The sequence below is a fragment of the Phaseolus vulgaris genome, chromosome 2 (assembly GCF_051622355.1).
Source record: "Phaseolus vulgaris cultivar YP4 chromosome 2, ASM5162235v1, whole genome shotgun sequence".
NCBI lineage: Eukaryota > Viridiplantae > Streptophyta > Magnoliopsida > Fabales > Fabaceae > Phaseolus > Phaseolus vulgaris.
In genome coordinates, this window is record NC_143499.1 from 34701465 (window position 1) to 34719424 (window position 17960).

Consider the following 17960-nt stretch of genomic DNA (forward strand, 5'->3'; position numbering starts at 1 on the left):
CATGGCATGGTGAATTGTTAGACTTGCCAAGTGTGCACGGAGGTTCCGAGGAAGTTCATTTCTCAATGGATGATAGATTAGAAGACATGATTCGTGATGTGGGAGCAGAATCTTTTGCTAATGCAGTTTTCGAAAATATGTCTAATGATAGAGAGACTCCTTTGTATCCTGGTTCAACTAATTTCACACGATTATCTGCAGTGTTAAGGTTGATGAATTTGAAGGCAATGAATGGATGGACTGACAAAAGTTTTACAAAATTGCTTCAATTGCTTAAGGACATGCTTCCAGAAGGAAATACCTTGCCTAATCGAAATTATTTGTCCAAAAAAATACTTGCCTACAGCGTGTTACACTTTGTCAAAGAAAGAGAAAACAAGTTTTTGTGAATGTCTTAAAGGTGTTAAGGTACCACAAGGCTACTCTTCAAATGTGAAGAGTCTTGTATCTATGAATGATTTGAAACTAATTGGTTTAAAGTCACATGATTGTCACGTTCTAATGCAACAATTATTACCGGTGGCTATTCGTGGAATCTTGCCCAAAAATGTTAGGCATACAATCACTCGACTATGTTCATTTTTCAATTCCATATGTAGTAAAGAGATTGACTCTCAGAAGTTGGATGAACTTGAAGAAGAAATAATTGTTATCTTGTGTCAACTCGAGATGTTTTTTCTTCCATCTTTTTTTGATATTATGGTACACTTGGTTGTTCATCTTGTAAGAGAAATCAGATTGTGTGGGCTAGTTTATATGCGATGGATGTATCCAGTTGAACGATACATGAAGATTTTGAAGGGATATGTGAAGAATCAATGTCGTCCAGAAGCTTCCATTATTGAAAGATACATTTAAGAAGAATCTATTGAGTTTTGTTCTGAGTACATGTCAAAAGCCAAATGTATAGGAGTTCCTGAAAAAGGTTGGCACTCCCGTAGATTCATAAGTAAATCTTCAAGAGGTGTACATGTCATAAGCAAATCTAGAGAAGAGGTTCTGCAAGCACACTTGTATATCTTGAATAACACTGATGAGGTGTTACCATACTTAGATACACACAAAGACATTGTCAAATATAAAAATCCAAGACAATCAGAAAAATGGGTGTTAATTGAGCATAACAAAACTTTCATGTCATGGTTTAAGCAACAAATAATGAATGATCCATCAGCATCTGAAACATTAACATGGCTTGCAAACGGTCTCAAATTTGATGTTTTATGTTGTTCTGGCTATGAAGTAAATGGTTGTTTGTTTTACACAAAGTCTCGAGATGATAGGAGTACAGTGCAAAATAGCGGAGTCACCTTGGAGGCAGAGTCTATGCAGTTTTCAACGGCAAAGGATCAAAATCCTGTTGTGGGATCAATGCCTTATTATGGTGTCATAGTAGAGATTTGGGAAGTTAATTATACCAAGTTTACTGTACCTGTTTTCAAATGCAAGTGGGTTGACAATAAGACTGGTGTCAAAGTTGATGAATCAGGAATGACTTTGGTTGACTTTCGAAAGATAGGTTATCATGACGAACCATTTATAATGGCACATCAAGCTTCCCAAGTTTTCTATATCCAAGATCCTACGTCTGACCACTGGTCTGTTGTGCTACATGGAAAAAAACAACATAATGACCCAGAAGATACAAACAATGACATTTGTGAGATTGAATCACTTACAAGAACGACCATCAATAAAGAGTACGAGGATGTTGCTGATGTTGTACATGCAACTCGAAATGATCATGATGAAGGAATATATATTTGTATGTACATGTGATTCATGTTTAGTTTTACAATATATTTCATTTTCATTATATTTCATATTCTTAATGCTTATATTTTTTTGATAACAGGAACATGGCAGATGATAAAGTTTCCCATTCAAAAACTGGTAGAGGACCTACAAGATTGAAGAATATGTTTAAGAAGATTAGTAAAGATGACAAAATACCTTTGTCTATTGATATCCACACTGGTGTGCCCACTGGGCAACATGCAAAGAAATATAGGAGTTATCTCGGAGTACTTTCTCGTGAAAGGATCTCTATCTTAACTCAGTCCTGGGATCACGTGACTGACCACGAGAAAAACATGATTTGGCAAGATATTCTGGTATGTAACTGTTTTTACTTTGCTAAATCTAAAGTTCTTTTATACTTTGTTTTTGTTTATGAACTAATTCTTTCAAACAATGTAGACACATTACAACATCCCGAATGTGGAAACCTTGAAAGCGAAGGTTCTTTCAGATGTGGGTGTCAAGTTTCGTCAGTTTAAATCAAAATTGATAACAGATTATATATATGGGAAAAGGAAAGAAGAAAATCCTTGTGCAAAATATGCATCCATTGATGAAGAAACTTGGCAGCAGTTTGTCAATATTCGACAAACTGAAAAATGGCAGGTTAGTATCACTTTTATATTTGAATATAGTTTATATTAACGTATTACTAAATTTTGAGTGTTATGATAGGAGGTTCGAAACAAAGCAAAAGCCAATCAGGCACATAATGATACCCCACACTTATTGTCTCGTGGTGGTTATAAGTTGCCAGAGCAGAGGATGCTTGAAGAAAAGATTAAAGCACGTTCTACTTCCATTGAGGAAATGAATAGTGTAGATTCTTTAAGACCTCCATCCCCACCACTCCGACATGAGATGTGGAAGGGTGCCCGTATAAACACATTAGGGACATGGAGTTCTAAGTCTACAGAACAAATAGTTGAACGCATTGTAAGTTTGACAATTTCTTTTCAATGTGTTATTTTAAATTCTATGTGTTATTTTAAATTCAATGTGTTGAAGTTTGTCAATTTCTTTTCATTTGTTTTAGGATTCTCTTAATGAGCAATCAACACAGGGGACTTTTAAACCATGTGGTCACAATGATATTCTTAATGTTGCTCTCGGACGACCTGAACACCCTGGACGTGTTCGTGTAGCTGGATATGGGGTTGGGATTCGATCATACTTTGGACCTCCATCACACAGCAAGGAACAATTGTCCAATGAACCTAGCCAAGAGTATTTACTACAACTACGTGAGCAGTTAAAGACTGAGGTAACTCAAGAGCTTAAAGAAAGCTTCATGGAGGAGTTTAGTGCGCGAATGGAAATGGAGTTCAAAAAGCGGTTGGAGGATTTAGGACACTCACAGCAACCACCTACTATGGTAGAAGATGAACCACCTCCGCCTCCTATTAAGAAAGTCAGCACTAAAGGGAGTTGTTCGGCAGTTGATCTATCAGGGGATGACTTTGGCTCAACTAGCCAATGTGAATTATATGTTGAGTGTAATTCTTTGACCCGATTTGTTGCCTTGGGTAAGTGTTATGAAGGGGTCACAATGTTACACAATGTGCCTCTTCCTTCTAATTTCATGAAGGTCACGGTGGAAAAGGTCCTCTATGGTGATCTTGCAGTTCCTGTGCCGACATCAGAGGTGACAATTGTGGCAGAGGCATTACATACTTTCGTTGCCTGGCCTAGACATCTCGTCAGACCTATAGACTCTATGGTATATATTTGCACTAATATTAATAGAATTATATATCAGATATATTACATTCTAACTAATTTAAGTATTTTTTTGTTTTGATGAGTAGCAGGAACCTAAGACAAATCTGCCTCTAGGAAAGAAGAAAATAGTCTCCATTGATGATCCTCTGGCGGCATTGGTAGAAGTTGCTACAGCTTTAGATACAACCGTGTTAGAGGTTCCATGGGATGCCAATGTTTTTGGAAGGCATAGTAATCTACCGTTGTACGTTCACATGTCTGATTTGTTGGACCTTGCATCCGGAGATCAAGAGATTAACATAACAGTTCTGCAATTATGGATGATGTAAGTTCAAATTTTAAAATCTTTATACTTTTGATTTATTAAATATATTAGTACTAACTTATTGAAATTTAGGTATCTTTCTGGATTATGCTTTGATGAGGGGAAACACAATATATATGGGTTTTTAGACCCTCAAATCACTCAATCAATTGGAAACAAGAAGTCGGAAACACAAACATACATCACCACTGCCTTAAAGAATGGTGGAAAACACATTTATTTTGCTCCGTACATCCATGAGTAAGTTCTTATTTAATAAGTTTTAATAAATTATTGAAATAAGAGAAACTAATTAACTGATTTGTTATACAGGCGTCATTGGCAACTATTGATCATATATGTTCAAGATCATACCGCTGCATGGTTTTGCTCCTTGCATAAAAAACCTCCTGCCTATTTTAAAAACATTATAGATAGGTACGACAGTTTCATTTAACATTTATTATTACTTATATATTATATAATGTTATGTATTTTAACATGAAATCTTGTTATTTTAGTGCTTACTCTGGATATAATATGTTGTGTGGGAGGAGAACTTCAAACGCACAAAAACTCACTTGGATGTACCTTAAGGTATTTAAAGTATATTTGTTTACTTAATTTAATGTGTTTCACTCATTCATTTAATACATTTATTTTCACATGCAGTCCAACAGGCAACCTGAAAATTATGAGTGCGGTTATTATGTTATGCAGTGGTTGACTATTTTGCAAGCTGAAATTAAGAAAGGTTGGGATAAGGTAATACCTCAATACAATAAACACTTTAAAATTTGAGATTTATTATTCATGCACTAATTCAAAATATTTCAAATGTCACAGTTGTTCAACGACCAACACCCGCTAGATTTAGAAGCATTGGAGTATGTGAGAACAACATGGTCAAAATATTTTGTAACCATGTATAACACTCTAGTATAGATAAATCATTACAATGACAATTTTTTTTATATATTACCAAACTTTTTTTGTATAATGTTATAATTTGTTGTATTTAATTTTTATGTTTAAATTATGATTTGAAATGTTTTTATTTTCTGGAATTGAAAACTTTAAAAGGTTATTTGAAATTTAAAATTTTTTTGTTTTTTTTAATCACGACATATAACGACGGTTCCACTTGGAACCGTCTTTAAAAAAACCATACTTATAACGACGGTTCCTATGGGAACCGTTTTTAAAAGTGTCTCACAATTTTTTAAAATAAAAAAACGCAACCCATCTTTAACGACGGTTGTGGGGAACCGTCGTTATAAGTTGGAGTTTTAACGACGGTTATGGGAACCGTCATGAAAAACCCATACCTTTTAACGACGCCAGTAATAACGACGGTTCCAGAACCGTCTTTAAATGTCGATTTTAACCGTCGTTAATTTACCTTTTTGTACTGGTGTAAACTCTAATAATATTCTTATTGCCTCAAGATGTGCAATTGAAGCAAGTGTTTCTATTGATTATGCTACTGATCTAGCTTTATTTATTACCACCTTGCCTTCTTCGTCTAACTTGATTTTAAAAATACATATAAAATTAATCACACTCTAATCAAATAGAGGTGGCACTAACATCCAAACATCATTTTTAGTGAATTGATTTATTTTTTTCCATGGCTAGAATCCAATCATCATTTGACAATGATTATTTTTGGGCTAAATCTGAGATACCATGACCATTTGAGCTTCCTTTTTTAAAGAAGATCAGGTTCTTACGCCACCAATTATCTCTCCTAAAATTTGGTCATGTGGGTGAGAAAAGACCTATTTCCATTCCTTCTGAATGATTTGTCTTAAGTGAGATGACACAATCGTCTGATATGTCCTTCTCGTTTGTTGCTCTGCTTCCCTATGATCCCCTTATTACATCTACAGATGAATCAACACTTTCTATTTTCTCACTTAGCTTAGTAATCTGCAAATTGATCTTAAAGACCTAGTAGTTTTCTATCAATCTTAGAAACATCATCAAATTTGACATTATCGGTTTCCTCTATAATCAATGTTTGAGAGTTATAAGCCTTTGAAATTTTTTAGTAACCTTGAAATGTTCCTTTATAAATTTGGACTCAAACTTTCCAATTTGACCCTTGGTGTTAAGGATATAGAATATGCAACCAAAAGAATGAAAATAACATATGTTGGGCTTTTGGTTTCCCCTGACAATTCATAGAGAGTATTTTCTAAAACAGTCTTATCAATATTCTATTTTGTACATAACAAACAAATATTAACTACCCCTGCCTATAAGTGATTTGGTAACAAGTTTTCACAAAGTATGGTCCTAACCATCTCTTGGAGAGTTTTGTTCGTCCTTTCCACAAACTCATTATGTTGAGGTGTTCTCGATGAAGAGAATTTATGGTGTATATCATTTGATTCATGAAACTTTTGAAATTCTCCATTTTCAAACCTAGTTCCATAGTCACTTTTAATGCTAAAGATACAATAACATTGCTCAATTTATACTCTTTTGGAGAGTATTTCAAAGACATGGAATGACTCACTCTTGTGGGATAAGTAGAAAACCCATGAATAGTAATCGTCAACAATGACAAACTCATATCACTTACCACCTAGAGTCAAGGTTCTCGTTAGACTAAATAAATCCATATGTAGCAATTCAAGAGGTTTAAAAGTGAAAACACATTTTGGTTTAAAAGAGCTTTTTTAATTGTTTCCTTTTTGATAAGCTTCGCAAAGAAGATGAGTTTTCCAAGAGAAGTTAAGCAAACCTCAAACAAGATTTTTCTTTGAAAGTTTTGAAATATATTTTAATTTAAATGCGCATATTTTCTTTTCCAAAGTCATCTCTCATCTTCTCTGGATATCAAGCAAGTAATTGTTTGTTTACTTAGATATAAGAATCAATCTCATATATTAGCATTTCATCTAGTTGAAGATAATTTGTCCACCAAATGATGACACTTTGCAAGTGTTTTTGTTAAAAGAGACTACATAACCATTTTCATATAATTGACTTATATTGAACAAATTATATTTTAATCCCTCCACATATAAAACATTTTTAACACAAATTAAGAAGAATATACCTATTGGTTCAATACCTGTTGATGGAAGAGTGCCTTCATTCTTGGAGGATTGTTGGTGGAATTTGCGGAAGCTTAATGGAGGTTCACGGTCAAGGCTCTCCTATGAGATGTGGATGCCTTGGAGGTGCATGTTAGGTATGAAATGAGAGTGGTGAGGCCATCTCTCTTTGGTAGAATAGAAATTGAAGATCAATAGTCTAACCTTGAGAGGTTTTTGACAAGTAGTGATATTGGCTCAAATTTGGCAGCAATTCACTATTATATTAATCTTCCAATTACATGAGTCAAACTCTCTTATTTATAGTGTTTAGATGGCTGAAAATTCAAATGAAAGTGGAGGGAAATTCAATTGAGAAGCATTTGAATTTGGAGCCAATTCCTAGTCACAAGGGAAGTGTGACTTGGTTTCTTTTTTTGGCACCTCCTAAATCTACACATACACCTTCTTTTTATGTCACATGGAAGGTGTGACTTATCTTTATACATTTGCACATCTTATATCTATATCTACACCTCCCTTTATGTTCTACTAAAAATACTCAAAAGTAATTACAAAAAAAGGCATCCAATGGTGCTTAGTTGGCCCAGATCTACTATTTGTTGGGCTTGAGCTGAAGCTTGAACTTGTATTCGGGCTTGGGCTTCTTCTATCATGGGCTTGGGCCTCTGCCATCACCTGTTGTCTTACCTTATCCAGTTCCATCAAAGGCTAGTTTTCATCCTTCATGTTTTTAGAGGTCCAGGGATTGTAGACTTAGTGCCCGTCATGTGTCACAAGCATCATCTGTTTAGGAACTGAATTTGCTTCTAATATTTTCCCATATAGCAAATCTGTAATGGGAATTATGAGTATATTAGATACCCAAACTCTTTTGGGCCTTTCTTATTAGTCATGTATAATTGTTTATTGTGTTTGCATCTGCCATATGTATGTTAAGATTTTTCACATTTCTGACAATTACTTTTAAAAGATTTCATAAACATATTTTTCTTTTATTTTGTCTTTATTAAATCATATCCAAATTTAGACTCATCATATGCATGTCTAGGTTTTGCAAAGAGAAGATTTAAAGCTTTAAAGGTTTCAACAAAATTTTGAAGTCATGCTTATGACATGTTTCTTGTTGTTGCAACAATTCTAAATTTTCAGCATATGCCTTTTCGTTTATTAAAAAGAAAATATCCTTTCACTGGTTGTAACTTGATCCCTTTGAAGTTTATCATTTTTCGAACTTATAGTCTTGAATATTGTTTGAGCTTAAGATATTTTTCAGAAAATAAAGGTACAACTATTGAAAAGATCTTCAAAAATATATCATTATTCTCATTTTCACCAGTCAATGAGCATGATGTGTCATATGCAATATCACGATAAAGATCAAGTTTAGATGGTACCTCTTTTGTGTCTACCATGAGACAAAGGTTGTCATGTTCACTTGTGCAGAGTCGTTGTGTTTGTAGGTGGGCATCAAACTTTTCTTACTTGGGCCATGTCTTCTTCTTAGTTTGGGGCACTCAAGTATCATGTGTCCATCCATGCTGCATTTGAAGTAGATGATGTCTTGTGAAATGTCTGCATCATTTTGCCTTTATGAGTTTTCTTTTCTTTTATTAGAAAATCCTATGTTTCCTTGCCCCCCCCCCCCCCCCCCCCCCATTTTTTTTAAAGAAATTGCTTGAACCCTCTATATATATAAGGGATAATTTATCATTGATTGAATAATTTGATTCCTCTCCAAATACGTTTCCCTTATTTTCTCTTTGCTTGGTGATCGTCTGTTTTAAAGAGAATCTAGCTTGTAGTCCTTTCTCTACCGTGGTCACAATCTTCTTATGTTATCTGTCTTGTAGATGAACCTCATGAACTCTCGTAATCCCAAGAAACTCATCCCATGTAAGATTTTTGAGGTCTCTGGCCTTAATGATGGTTGTTGTTTTGGGTTTCTAGATCTTGGACATGTTGTCAAACAACTTCATATTTGTTTGTGCTAGGGTTTTAGACCATTTAGAAGAATCTGCATTCTTTCAAATATGTCATCCATACTTTCTTCCTCCTTCATGGTTATTAACGAGTAAGAGTGACCATTTTTCGGAGCTAAACATTCGTTTTTGGAAAGTGAATAAATAAGAGTATACATTGTCTTGTAATTGAGTTACATCTTGTTGTAGTCTTCCTTATCGTAGTCTTTTCAGGAGATGTGATTTTTATAACACTATCAAACACTTAACCTCTGCAACGTTCTCCCTCTCTTCTTCTTATACGTCAATGATGGTGCAACAACTAAGAAAACAACAATGATAATGATCGTGACTATGGCAGTGTGGTGTAGTGAGGGAATGAATTTTAGTTTTTTTGTTTTAGTAGTAAGGGTTCAATTAGTAATGATGGAGGTATAAGAAGCATATTAAAAAAAATAAAATTGGAAAAGTAATTACTTCCTCCATCCCCATTTTTGAGCCCACACATCCACAGTTGGGTGAAATAACTGAATTGCTTTGTTTACTTCTCCCTTACCGCACCTCACCATGCTGCCACCACCATTGTCGCATTGCAGAAGAAGAGAAGGATAGCGTTAGAAAAAGTTCTTGCTCCAAAGAGCTTGTTTTGGAAAACTCATTCTAGAAAATGCATTATGAGAGATTTTGTATACATTTTGGAAAAATTGTTATGAAAAGCTTATTTTGGAATATAATCCATGTGTTATGCAAATTTTATTACATAAATTTTGTTCTCAAAATCTAATCCTATTTTGAAAAATATGTTCTAAAATGTATTTCATTAATTCCAAAAAGTGTGTTTCAATTTTTTTTTCCAATACAAGTAATCACGAAGTCACTTTAAAAAAGAAAGTTGTAGGGTGGACGTTCAAATTGATTGGGTGCAGAAAGTAATCACCATTTGGAAAAGATAAAGCCCAGCCCACTTACTCTCCTTCCATCGTTCATACCTATCCAACAGCAATGCAGCTTTTATCACTACCAGAGACAGCACCATTTATAATTTTTGCCGTTGCTCTTAAACCCTCTTCTTCAAACAACAAAACCCTCCCTTCACTCATCACCATCTATGAAATGAACACACCACAACAATGATTCACAGAACCTTCTTCTCCACATCAACAGTTTCTTCCTCACACACTCCCTCTCTTCGTAACTTCATGGTCACTCTCTTTTATTCCCTTAATTTTCTATTTTTTTTTTAAATTTATCTTGTTATCGTGTCAATAACGTGATTGTGTTTCGGTTGGGCGTCGAATTGCAGTTGCAGTTCAGGGTGCTGCAGCCTCCCACAAACGCGCTCTCGCCACACGCCACGTCAGCCATCACCGGCGCCACCTTCCAATGTCGTCGAACGTGTTTGTTATTCCCTTGCAGCGCGCAGAGGAGCCCTATCCGTTCTCTCGCTGTGAAGTCCACGACGTTGTTTGGTGACTACTACGGTTTTCCGTTCGCCGGGAACTGCACAACGCCGTTTGGCCACGGGCTCTTCTCGAAGGGGTTCTCGACGCGCGTGGCGGATAGTGGAAAGCAGAAACTGGCGGATACTGGAAAACAGAAACTAGCGAAGGCTGCAGTGGTTCGGGGAAAGGAGAAGGACGGGAGTGTAAAATGGGACACTGCGAATGAGGATGCGAAAACTGCGGAGAATAAAACGGTGAAGAAGAAGAAGCCTTCGCCGAGAAAGAAGGTGTCTGCTGCCAGCAAGTCGACGCATGAGGAGTGTGTTGCAGCAGTTCCTGAAAAATCTACCAAATCGAAGAGGAAGAAGGTTTCCAAGGTTAGTAATTGAAAGTTTTCAATGAAGGAAATAAGGATACCTGCTACTGACTTTGTTGACACCTGCAGGACTACTGCAAGTGTGGATAAACTTCTGAAGTGTACTTACAAGAAGAAAATAAAAAGAAAAATAAACTAAATATAACCTGTAACTAACTTAAAATAAGTGGAGAGTTATATGCGAGAGCTTTTATTAAGGTTGAAGCGTATTAGTTGATTTTAGATTATATGAGAAGCTTATTCATCTTTATACCTAATGTCTTAGAGAAGGTTTCAAAGGTTCTTAATGGTAGTTAGTTACTGGTTTTCAAATAAGAAAACAATAATGCATGTTATTGAACATTGACATTCGCAGGAGAAAAAAATAGGAAGAAAAAAATTAGGTAAGTCTAATTTATGGGTGGAACTTGCTTTATTTATTTTTCTTCGCTTATAAAAATGTTTAATCAATGAGAACCTTGATCGTATCGGGCTTTTAATTTATTTTATGACTTATGCTTAAGTTAAAATTAGTAGCTTTTGAGAACTAAAATGAGGAAGCTCTTGTAAAAGTTGGAATTGCAAGTTTATTTTAGCCCTTGGGAGAAACTTAATTCATTTTACTTGTTTATTTTCTTATGTTCATTGTCTTAGACATTTACTGCACGGTAAATTTGAATACTTTTTGTTGTATTGTTATAGATTGTTCAGAATTTTATTTTATACCAATACACATCAAAATACTATAATAATCAGACAGATTTTAGTATTTATTATGTGTGTGACTAGTGCTTACTTTTAAAACATTATTTCTCGTGATTTAAAGTTTTTCTGTTTTGTTAGTTTTAGATAATTTTGTATATCATTTTGTGTCCTGTATTTGTATTTCCTAGAATGACTCTGATATTGTGGTTATTCAGAAGAGTTCAGTTGACAGTGCAACTGAAGAAATAGCCGATAATTCTGCCTCTGTGAAGGATGAGTTGAAGAAGAAAAATGGAAAATCTAGTGTGATTGAAGAGGCGAAACCGCTGTGGAATTTTACGCACAAACCATTGTATCCTCCCTCTGGAAAGTCTGTGGTGGTTGTAGAGTCTGTAACGAAGGCAAAGGTTATCAAGGGATACCTTGGTGATATGTATGAAGTCTTGCCAAGCTATGGTCATGTGAGAGACTTGGCTGCTAGGTCTGGGTCAGTGCGACCTGATGAAGATTTTAGCATGGTGTGGGAGGTTCCCTCCCCTGCCTGGACTCATCTGAAGAGCATCAAGGTTGCTTTGAGCGGGTACATTTTCCCATCCCTCATCCCCTTGCCTTTTCTTTTGGCAGCGTTGGATGGTTATACTAGTATAATGGTTATTTTGTGGGCTGTGTTTTGGTATTACAATTATGTATAATGTGTCTAGAGCTAATTCTGGTGTCTATTCGATATGATGTTACTAGATTAAGGCAGATGTGTCATTATTACTTGTGGGTTTGTTTCCATTCTATCTTTTAATGAATATGTTGACTGTGCTGCATGGGTGTGGGTATGGGTATTGGGTACAATATAATATATAAATATGACAGTTTTTCTTTTTAAACGAAGATACGGCACAGCACATCTGAAGTACAATATAATCATTATTATAAATTGCCTAGATATTATTTGTTTGATTTTCTTTATATTTTAATATTACAGATTTATATTGGTTGACTATCATCATTGTGTTTTAACCTCTTGCGAAATTGATTAGAAAAACATAATTCTTTGTGAAAAAAATAAGAAATGATGAGGATTTTCTAAATTTGCTTCTGTAGTCAAGTTACCCAGCATTAGCATAATTTCAATTTATACGGAGGATTGCAAGATAATAATGACAAATACAATTCACAATTCAGTGAGAAATTAAAATTACACTATATTCTATGGTACATATTTCATATGGTACATTGGATTAATTATGATTGTCTACTAATATGATTTATTCTTTGCACTATTATTTCAATTTCCTATACTCCCCTTCAAGCTGGTGAGTGGGCATTCATTCTCCATTTCCAGCTTTGATACTACTCTTTAAAAAATGGGGCTGCTTTGCTTTGTCTTTGGTTGAGCTATCCACAAGTTGTTCTTGTGAGTGTATATACAAAATACAAATTAATCTCCAATTGAGTTTTTCTTTGATAAAATGTCTGTCCACCTGAATATGTTTAGTTTGATTGTGTTAAGCAAGATTGCGAGTTATGCTGATTTCTGCCTAACTACAACAATAAACCTTCGGTAGTCCATTCAATATAATCTTCAAATCTTCTCACATAATCTTTAGCCAATCTTATTCCCAAATGCCTTGAGCCATAGTCTAAATCTCAGCTTCAGCACAAGATTGGTCACTTTGTTATGCTTTTTTATAGTTATAGTGACTAGATTTCCTTTGGTAAAATTACAGTGTCTTGTAAAGGTTCAGTTCAATAATGGACATTGCATAATTGGCATCATATAAGCCTCAAGAGTTGCATTCCCATTCCTTCTTTATAAAATTCCTCTGTAGCAGAACTTGACTGCACGTAGTGCCTTGTTAAGTTTTCAGAGAATCTAGCACTCCCAAAATGCCCAGCCAGGGTTTCTACAAAAAGTTGTCTTCGGCAGTAGTGTTCCCTTAATTTGGGAGCTTTGATACCATGTAGGAATAAGAACTTTGGGTATAGAGTATGGTTCAATGCATATACGATGCCAACTTTGAAGTATCTTTGCATTATAGGCAGTTGGCGACATGTATCTTGCTTAATTCATTTTATGTTATTTGGCAGAGCAGAAAACCTTATTCTTGCATCAGATCCTGATCGAGAGGGGGAGGCTATTTCTTGGCACATTATCGAGATGTTACAACAACAGGGTGCTCTACACGACAACATATCCTTAGCAAGAGTAGTCTTTCACGAAATAACTGAAAAATCTATAAAAGTTGCCCTACAAACACCGCGGGAGATTGACATAAATTTAGTTCAAGCTTATCTTGCTCGGCGGGCTCTTGATTACTTGATTGGATTTAACATTTCTCCACTACTATGGAGGAAGTTACCGGGTTGTCAGTCAGCCGGAAGAGTTCAATCTGCTGCACTTGCTCTTATATGTGATAGAGAAATGGAAATTGATGAATTTAAACCGAAGGAATATTGGACTGTGGAGGTTCAATTGAAAAAGAAAGATCCGGGATCAAACCAGAACTTTACATTTCCTTCCCACTTGACCCATTTTGATTCAAAAAAGTTGAATCAGTTTTCAATTACTTCTGATGCCGAGGCAAGATATATTCAAAGCAATATAAACTCAGCCGATTTTCATGTTGTTTGCTTGAAAAAAAGCAAAACTCGAAGAAATCCTCCAACACCTTACATAACATCGACACTTCAGCAAGATGCTGCAAACAAGTTGCATTTCACGGCAAGTCACACAATGAAGGTACTAGATTTTTTATTCATTCCTAATCTATTTCCCTATTTATTCATGTATGTTGAATTAATATTTAATTATGTTTAAATTTTAAATCTAGAATTATTTTTATCCTTATCTCAATTGCCTTTTGAGTGCAGCTTGCACAGAAGCTCTATGAGGGAGTTGAACTTTCTGATGGTGTAGCAGTGGGTCTGATAACATACATAAGAACTGATGGGTTCCATGTAGGTATCTCTTAGGTTGCATCAATGTGTTGGAAAAATATATGATTAATTTGTCCATAAAAGCTGACTGTGCCGTGTCCAAATATTCTTGTATGTTGTATCCCCTTCCCTCCCACCCACATTTCTCTTCTGTAACAATCATTTCACGAGTCTCGTCTGTTTAAAAGTGATCACCAATCACCCATGATTTTCCCAACACAATTTTTTATTTTTTCTTTCTGGTTTGTTTGTGTGGATGACATGTTTAGAGTTTCTTTCTGTGAACTCAGTAATCTTGTTTACAGATGATTGTTTTTATTTTAACAACTTGCCTCGAATTTACTTAGATTTCTGATGAAGCTGTTGCTAATATACGATCGCTGATTAGTGAAAGGTATGATCATTTCTCCAGACCACCTTTGTTCATATCATATATTTGCTATCAAAGTTTCAGTAATACTACTGAGTTTGTATCATACATGAGCGACCATTTAGTAGCTATTTAACTGAACACATATGTAAGATGGGATTTAAGCCTTACAGATGCAATGATGCTAGTGTATACTATAACGTTATATAGTTTTCAAAAGAATTTGATAGATGGATTTTACATTGAAAGGAAGGCAAGAAGGTTGTGTGGCAATATAATTGGGACCTGTCAGGATAACTTTTCTATAATCACTTATAGGAGAAGAAAATTAGAGGAAAAAAAGGAAATATACTTCTCCATGAGCTAATTGTAGAAACTTTCTCATATTACCTTTTCCAAAATCTGATTTTTTTGGGATTACTTTTTCTCCTATGAATTCTTATGGAACACTTATCCAAACAGACCTTAGGTAAACTTCAGAAGTAAAACCAAGCCATATAATATATTTTTATTGTTTTTCATGTGCATGAATGAGAGTTTACTGTATCAGGTATGGACAAGATTTTGCGGCACAAAGTGCACCAAAATATTTTAAAAAGGTGAAAAATGCACAAGAGGCCCATGAAGCAATTAGACCAACCGACATACGCAAGTTGCCATGTATTACAACACATGCTTCTTTTGTGAATATTTTACTTGAATGGTGTACCAAGGGTGACTGCTAATAATATTAATTGTTGATGTTTTTTCAGCAATGCTTGCTGGGATACTTGATGAAGAATCTTTGAAGCTCTACACACTTATTTGGTCACGAACAGTTTCATGTCAAATGGAACCTGCTGTCATTGAGCAGGTTAGACTACTGAATGTCCTTCAACGTCTATTGCATATTTGCACGAACCTTAAACTGTATAATAAACTAGCCATTAATTATATAATTTGTACCTAGTATTGACTCAGATCAATTTAGAATTAAAAAATGTGCAGCTTTTTTGCTTTATTGGTAGGTTAATGAAATTATAAGAAAAGATCAGAGATATCAGGAAATCATAACAAAGAGCGAATCTAGAACCTAGGTGATAATGATCAAACATGAACTAGAAGCAAGATAGTAAAAACTCAAGATATTACTCAAGATCGGAAAGGGTAGTATGAATTGTAACACAGATTGTAAGATCCTACTTATGTGGAATTCATATATACACGCACAAAATAATTATATCTCACTCAAAAATTCATAATTGAACTTCAATTCAACATGATAAAAAGATAATAAATGTATAAAACATTAAAGTATTAGGTGTGAACACAACATCCTAGTTGTAGAGGAGTAATTCCTTCCTAGTTACAAAACAGCAAACCAATTGCTCCATCCTGTTTCCTAATAGGAATTCTATCCTAGTAACAAAATAATAATCCATTTAAAGCAAATCATCTTGTAAGTTAAAATCATAGTCTCCATAGAGACCTTCAACTCCATCATTTCCATCTCCTTCACCATTCAAATCAGTAACGTCAAAATCATGTTGATGTAGTGTTTCATCATCCTCAACTTGGACTGGAACCAAGTTTTCATCCAAACCTAATGCTTCATTCTACTCATCTTTCAGAATCCACTCATCATTGGATAAACAATCATCAATATTAATTTGAACTGGTTTCTTATTTGCTTCTTCTTAGCTAGTTTTGAATTATCCATAACAATAAAAATAATTCATTGTGCTTTGCATTAGCATATTTCTTCTCTGTGTGGACTTAAAACAAATGCAAAGACAAATATGATAATCAATTAGTACACTAGTAATTATATTCTAGAGATATATTTAATACTAACTTACCATCTCAAAGGAACTCCAATTACATTCATTTCCAGAGGAGCTATATGTCTAGCTCAATACATAGAATGTCAAATTTTTGGAGTTCTGGATGCTCACCACCATAGTACTCCCACCATGTAGGGGATTGCCTGATAGGGATCTGTTTGCTCTGTTGTATGGGACATTAATTTGTTAGAAATGTTAGTTATTCATGGTAACTTCATTTACTCCAGGTGTATTGATGGTATATTCTTTTTTTGTATTACAGAAAGATCATGAACAATTTCTTTGTTGAAATTATGCTTGTATTCAGATATTTATCTGCTTTGATCTGACATTGTTATGTTTGTCTGGACATTTTTCATACTGTTCTTTTGACTCCAGATACATATTGATATTGGAAATGCTGACGAGTCTATTGTATTACGTACCGCCAGTTCAATGGTTGAGTTTCGTGGATATCAGGCAGTTTATATGGTATGGTTGGTTCCCGCAAATAAGTGATGGTAGCATACAATATGTAACTATTTATGTAGTGATGTTGACAGTACCTCAAATATAATGACTTCATATTTATATTTATTATTATTGTTATTTTCAATCAACTAAGTTATTATTTTACTATTAGTATTGTCTTGAGTTACGTACAAGTAACTTGCTATTGGATTTAAAAAATAGTGCTTCTTGTAAAAGTAAATTCCCAAAGTTCCAGGATTTGAAGTATGTTTTCTTCTTACTAGTTAATATAATGTTTTGATTTTGAACAAGGTCTCATAAAATGTTCTGGAAAGACTTTTTGTCTTGTTTGCTATAATGCATGCAGGGGTTACTTCAGAGTTTCCACATCCCAAAAGAAGTATAAAATTAAGCATGAATATGCTTGTGGTTCTAATTTGTATGGATTGCTGGATAAAAGGGACTGAAGGTTTTAATAATGGTCACATTTGATTCAAATCTGTATTACTTTTAGAGGCTCTCACATGACACAGAATTTTTGTTTCATTTTTTTGCTGGGCTTTTCATTTATGTTTCTGTGAGATACCTACTCTTTAGGTCAACATGAAGGCTGCCCAAAAATGGTTTTGTTTCTCAACTAATTTCAGCTGTGGTAGAGAATGTCTGCATGTGCCTTTTATATGACTACGAAACTAGAAATGATTTGTTTTCCTGACTTACGTTCAGTTTTTCCTCCCTTCTAGGACATTGCAGCTGAAGGTGTTCAAGATAAAGACCGAGTTAAATCCAGCCCTGATCAAACATTTGGATTACTAAATTCCCTGAAGGTAAATATTTGTGAAAACTTAACATACAATCTATACTACATAAACTATTTGATGCTTTCTTCATATGGCAGTCTGCTATTTCTGTTTGTTTAGATAGGTTGCTGTTTCTGGTTTCCTTATGGTTTGCTTTGTCATTTGTTTTCTCAAAAAGGAAGGGAGCTTTGATAGACATACAGATATAGACCCACAAGTACCCTTATAG

The 17960-nt window shown here is 34.7% G+C and overlaps 1 protein-coding gene and 1 pseudogene across 2 annotated transcripts in view; both read left to right on the top strand.

Moving 5' to 3' along the window:
• Nucleotides 1-765: 765 nt before the first annotated feature.
• LOC150029134 (uncharacterized) lies at nucleotides 766-5519 on the top strand (annotated as a pseudogene).
• A 4317-nt stretch (nucleotides 5520-9836) lies between these two features.
• The window catches only part of LOC137811619 (DNA topoisomerase, type IA, core), a 31024-nt gene continuing 22900 nt past the window's right edge, over nucleotides 9837-17960 (top strand). The window contains exons 1-10 of one of the 2 annotated variants that reach the window (XM_068613418.2): nucleotides 9837-10057; nucleotides 10159-10674; nucleotides 11573-11937; nucleotides 13440-14091; nucleotides 14223-14309; nucleotides 14636-14682; nucleotides 15209-15318; nucleotides 15411-15511; nucleotides 16860-16952; nucleotides 17675-17758. In XM_068613418.2, the coding sequence (XP_068469519.1) occupies nucleotides 9986-10057; nucleotides 10159-10674; nucleotides 11573-11937; nucleotides 13440-14091; nucleotides 14223-14309; nucleotides 14636-14682; nucleotides 15209-15318; nucleotides 15411-15511; nucleotides 16860-16952; nucleotides 17675-17758 (2127 nt within the window). In that variant the 5' untranslated portion in view covers nucleotides 9837-9985. The remainder of the gene's footprint in view (nucleotides 10058-10158; nucleotides 10675-11572; nucleotides 11938-13439; nucleotides 14092-14222; nucleotides 14310-14635; nucleotides 14683-15208; nucleotides 15319-15410; nucleotides 15512-16859; nucleotides 16953-17674; nucleotides 17759-17960) is intronic. The other variant, XR_016518667.1, reaches the window with a different exon arrangement.